The sequence below is a fragment of the Meriones unguiculatus genome, chromosome X (genome assembly GCF_030254825.1).
Source record: "Meriones unguiculatus strain TT.TT164.6M chromosome X, Bangor_MerUng_6.1, whole genome shotgun sequence".
NCBI classification, from domain to species: domain Eukaryota; kingdom Metazoa; phylum Chordata; class Mammalia; order Rodentia; family Muridae; genus Meriones; species Meriones unguiculatus.
Genome location: NC_083369.1, coordinates 64,714,823 through 64,720,822, shown reverse-complemented (window position 1 = coordinate 64,720,822; position 6,000 = coordinate 64,714,823). Strand labels below are relative to the sequence as shown.

At 35.4% G+C, this 6,000-nt stretch overlaps 1 protein-coding gene across 1 annotated transcript in view; it reads right to left on the bottom strand.

Moving 5' to 3' along the window:
• Positions 1-2,133: 2,133 nt before the first annotated feature.
• Positions 2,134-6,000, bottom strand: part of Col4a5 (collagen type IV alpha 5 chain) — a 297,510-nt gene continuing 293,643 nt past the window's right edge. Inside the window, 3 exon segments of the mRNA XM_060375633.1 lie at positions 2,134-3,329; positions 4,593-4,765; positions 5,291-5,405. Of these exon segments, the coding sequence (XP_060231616.1) occupies positions 3,248-3,329; positions 4,593-4,765; positions 5,291-5,405 (370 nt within the window). The 3' untranslated portion in view covers positions 2,134-3,247.

Sequence of the window (6,000 nt, the reverse complement as noted above, 5' to 3'; positions counted from 1 at the left end):
TCCAAGACAGAATAGCATGTATGTTCTACCTAGCAGACATAATGATGACCACATATCATCAGGTTGGGTATACTGGACTGCTATCTGTTATGGTATATTTAAGCTAATAAGCATTCAGTGATTTCTTGATAGCATATACTTCAAAGGATAAGTTTAACTAGATTTAAGTCCTTTATTGTACCAATGTATGAGTTATTTCCACCACAGGTACATTCAAAGCACCCTATATAATTCTAAACAAACAAAACCTATGAAAGTACTTAACTTAAATTAGCAATGGCATTTGATTTTAAAATACTATTCAGTTTATTTGAAGTTGATTAGAGGTAAACATGGTTGACTAGACAGGACCAAGAGATCCTCTGCCCACTAAATCCAACTAAAGTCTTGGCCAAACAAAAGTAGTTCTTTACTTGTGTGTTGAGAGGCTGAGGAAGTGCTAATTAGGCTAAGACTCAAACTTTTGTAATTGAAGATGCCTTTTCATTTTGGATGCAAATACTGAGAAACTGGGCAGTTCTTTAGAATGATTTTCTTCTGAATTTTATAACAATAAAGTAAATGAAATCTAAAACATGGGATAAGTAGGAAGAGGTTCATACAAACCCATTGTCAACTTCAAAATGGGCTCAACAAATCATTACAAGTGCTGGTGCATTTTTATAGGCAACAGTGCCATCTTGTGTAAACTTTTGTATATACAGCTTGGAGTGACTAGTTTTCATTACCATGCTAATTGAAACAAAGAGCCTAATGGACACTAAAAGAACAGGAAAGTGCTTTTCAAGTGTCGTTGGAAGGGGAAAACACTATGGAATCACAAACTACCCAATAAAATCTCTGTTGGAAGTAAAGTGTACTACATCAACATAGCAGATCAGGTCCTAGAACCACTGCACAAATGTAGCCCATGAAAGTTCAGTCTCCAAATGGGTTCCATACTAATAGGAACAGGGACTGTTTGACATGAACTGATTGGCCTGCTCTTTGGTCACCTCCCCCTGAGGGGGGAGCAGCCTTAACAGGCCACAGAGGAAGACACTACAGCCACTCCTGATGAGAATAACAAAATAGGATCAGAAGGAAGGAAAAGAAGACCTCCCCTATCAGTGGACTTGGGGAGGAGCATGCATGCAGAGGGTGGAGGAAGGGAGGGATTCAGACGGGAGGAGGGAGGGAACCACAGGGAGGATACAAAGTAAATAAAGTGTAATTAATAAAAAAAATAAAGTAAAAAAGAGGTAAGATTCTTAAAAAAAATAAAAAAGGAAGACAGATTTATAATCACTGTCTGTTTCTGTCTATTTATCTATCCAGTCTCCCAAAAGTTAGAGATACCTATGGAACAAGTCTTTAATATAGCAGTAGAGCATTTTGACTTGCTCTTTATCTAACATGTGAGTATTTAAGTAAATTTATTAACTGGTAAAGCCACATTTGGCACATAAATTTTGGTAGTAAAAAAAAACTGATCCAGCAGAACAAGTTTTCCAACTTTGGCCCATGTGGAAAAACCATGAATTGTGGATGACTGCAACATTTATCAAAGGTAATTCCCAGAACAGATAGATTCCTAACAGTTTTGAATAATCAGTGTCAAAGAAGGGTCAACAATATCAAGATCCTTTACTGAGATGGATCTGTGTACTCAAACAACATGGCAGGACTGGAGAAGGGTAGAAGCTTTAAGAAACACAAATATCTGTGCATGCAACATATGTAAGTGAACACTCTAAAATCCACATTTGTTCTTGAAACTTAAGGAGCAATCTCCAAATATGCCATGTTGAAAATCATCTGTGGAATGGATATACCAGTTCAGTTAGAATTACACACCAGTGTTTTCATGGGTTGATCTACATGAAAAAAAAAAAAAAAAAAAAAAAAAAACTAAAATAGTTGTTATTGCTTAGATTTTAAAATTTACCACCATACTCTCTAAGATTTAGATTGCCCATAGGTTCATACTAGGATCTAAATTTTTGTTATGATTGCTGTATTTTTGGCTATAATATAAACTTTATTATAAAAGCTTTAAAAATAATCAGTTGCCCAAAAAAGGAACATTTGATGTACCAATATAAATGAACATGGTTTTACACTTATGCTGAAGAGAGAGAGAATGAGCCATGATTATATCGTATATCTTTATTAAGTTGATACTGGTGAATTAATACTGAGTGAAAGAATTACAATTAAGGAAATAAGGCATCTGATGACTATTCATAATAAAATGCTTAAAATAAAAGGCATTAAGATTCCATTGGCCTTTTGTAATTGAAAAAAGAAGACTAAGAAAATATTGTCTTCTTAAACAAGTGAGCCCACAGGAGATTAAGTCTTACATGATGAGCACCAGGATAATAAGAATTCTTAATAAGTTTTGGTATTTTTTTCTCAAAACTGTCAGAAACAAGCAATAACAAGATATAAAAAAATGAAGATGGGGTGTCTGATCATGAGTGTCATAGAAAATACAGAACAAGAGAGTTTCCATTGGATACAATAATTTTATATGCAATACGAATCACTAACATTCTGATCAAAGACACCGAAATGATCTGGTTCTTTTTTTTTTTTTTAAGTCAGATAAGAACTTAGGGGATAAAACTCCCAATTAATTTACTTTCAGGAATAAGTAGATGAAAGGATAAATTCTCTTATACGTAAATCTTGCCATCTATAAAGTAAGCTTTCTTACTTTTTCAGTAAAGAAGGGTTTATACCAGGTCACATCTAAATGACTTAACATTTTGAGCTAAGAGGTTGTTTACAGAACGCACACATTCTTTACTTCCAGAGTAAAATATGATTAATACACTTGTATTAAAAACATGGGGTACAGTACGATTAGTAGCACCGTGAAAAAGAATTCTTCTCCAAACTGCAGCCTTTAGTTGTATTCAGTATGATTTTTCTCTTCCTTGAATTTTTAATGTGCCACGTTAGTAACTGGGAAAATATATGAAGTTCATCTTATGAAAAAGTTATTCTGCACCCCAAAAGTAGAGTTACTTCGTTATTCCTTTCATAAGAAAGAATGGAGTTCTGGCCCTGGCATATTGCTGAGGTACATCTGATTTGTCATGGTCACTAGTCAGCATGCCTTTTTGGTCATAGAGTATATTAGCACCATTGGTGGCAGCAGTGGTAAAGGTGGGGAGAGTGAATGAAACATTGCATCCTGGGAATCACATATAATAATTATATATATAATCACATTAAACACAAGGAGTTCTTCAATATGTTAAGTCCTCTTCATGCATACTTGACATCGGCTAATACGTGTCCTCAAGTCTCCTGCTTTCAGTGTCTCTGACTGAGGTTTGCTAGGAAATAAAAAAAGAGAGACAGGTTTGCTTTTGCAATTTCAATTCTATACACTTTTGCTATTTAAATTCTATTGTAGGTATGAATTCACAACTAGACCTTCTCTTAGTAGTTAAGTTTTATTTTAAAATTACCCATCTGTCTTTCTCTCTACCTGTTTAGTGTGTGTATTTACTAGTATACTTGCCACAGCATGAATGTAAAGGCCAGGACAAGTTGAAGAGGAAATTGGTCCTCTTCTTGTACTATGTGGATCCAAGAGACATAAAAGTCATCCGGTTTAAAATCAAGTGTTTTACTTTTCTGAGCCATCATACTAAAAGTTTAGCAATACATTGATTGCTATGACTTAATAGCCATCACTGATCACATGTATTAAAAAAATTTATTGTTTTATATTCACAATATAGTGATGGGTTCTATAAAGACATTTTCATTAAAGTTTACATATACTTCAACCCCATAGTCTCTTTCCTTTCTCCAGACACTCTTGTTTCCACTTGTGTGTGCATGTGCATATGTGCATATGTGAGCATGTACGTATGTGTGTGGAAAATCCAAGATATGACATGAAAAAATATGGATATTTGCCTAAGTATGGCTTATTTTGAATATCATGGTTTCTGTTTTGAATATAATTTTCTTCATGAAAGAATAAAACTCCACTATGTGTCTATACCTCATTTTCTATATTTTCACATATATTTTTGTGTGACTGCTTTTCCCATTACTGTTATCTTCATATATTTTTCCTTTTTGTTTTGTTTTGTTTTCTTTTCTTTTGAGTTACCTTTCCTAATATTCACAGGATGGGAGACATTTAGGTAATCAATGAGCAAGACATGATAAAATATCATATAAAATACCAAGAAAGAAACAACACATAAAAATGTGTTATTTTATTCCTTAAAAGACTCAGATGAAGTCCCTGAGAACAGTCTTAGAAAGAGTGGGTTTGGTAGACAATACAAATTATAGTTTCAGTTCTCTAGATGATCTTATTTTAGTAGACCAACTCCTGACATTTTTGTTATTGAACGGTTAATACTAAACCACCTGTAACCACACTTATCTGGCAACAGTAAGTTTTTTTTTTTCTATACTCCAAGTTTAAGTACATGTGGAGTACATACTAAGACTAAAGAATAAGTCCAACAAATTCCCAAGAGTTATTGGAGACAAACCACTCATCAGGAGCATCTCTCTTCCCAAGTATCTATGAAGGAGGCTTTGGGCCTGACCTAAAGTCATAAGCAACTTACCTGAACATTTCTGACATATCAACAGTGGCTAGCCAAAAGCTGTAAGAATTAGCATAGTAGTTGCATGTCCCTCGCCCATGGCATTCAATAAAGGGAGCTGAACGAAATTCTTCCAAACAGGAACCAGGAGAGGCTAGGGCTTGGCCAGAGCCTTCTGCTCCTGCACTTGTATGCTAAAAAAAAAAAAAAAAAGATGAGGAAAATATTCCACAACACATATGTGCTATAATACTTCAGTGATGAGTTTAAAAGTATATACCTACAAGGCCACAAATTAGAATGCAATGAAGGAAACTAACACTAAAGGTAAGGGAACAGTATCCAAATCAAGAGCAGTCAAGAAAAACAATGGACATTGTAGAAATAGAGCTATTGCATTTTCATTTTCTATTGTGACATACATTTGCATTCGTAGTTGCTGTAGTCAATGCTGTAATTGTCATCGGGTTTGGCTTAGTGTGCTCTACATATTTGCTGTCAAAGTGCCCAACTGGAGGTAGACACTTAGTAATGCTAAGATGTGGTAGGAAGAATGTCTATAAAAGCATGGGAGGGAGAACACAGTGCTTGAACAGAGGTTATTTAAGACTCAAGCTTCTTATTACTACTCAAGGGACAGTGAGAGCTCAAATTGGGCAAAATGTATATATGGTAGAAGGTCAGCTGTGATGGGAAAAGCATGGATCGATGTTTCATACCATCATGAAGGAATAACCAATCCACAGAGAGTCCCACCCCTGCGGACAGTGAGGAATCTGAATAGTCTGGCTGTGAACCGCTATCACCACTGCTGGTGCCTCACACACTGCACATCTGGTGAAAGAAAGAGAGAGAGAATATGATTTACAGAGTGAGGATGTAGGAAGCAACAGTTGTGCTTCTTGAGAAGCATTCCCATAATGGAAGCCCTTGATAGTGTCCTCATGATCATAAGAGGAGAAAAAAATGCACTTTGAGAATCATTTTTGCATAAGAACTCTCTTCCCACATGCAAAATACATTTCTAGGCAAAACTGCAAGCCTTCTTTCAAGACATTGTAGAATTACATCTGTTGTATTTTCATTTTCCATTGCAGCATAAATTTGCATTCATAGTTGCTGTAGTCAATGCTGTAATTGCCATAGGGTTTGGCTTAGTGTGCTCTACATATTTGCTGTCAAAGTGCCCAACTGGAGGTAGACACTTAGTAATGCTGTGATGTGGTAAGAAGAATGTCTAGTAAACTGGAAAAAAAGGAAGCAAATATTTTCTCCACCCAGTATTCTTCCTCCAAAGAGCATTTATTAGCCATTTGGCCATATTTGTGTAAGCACAATAGACCCAGAATGTCTGGACAGGTGCCTAGACAGTGAGAGATGTGGTTAAAAATTGTAAAATAGGTGAACACAGCCACAGAATAAATGTTGC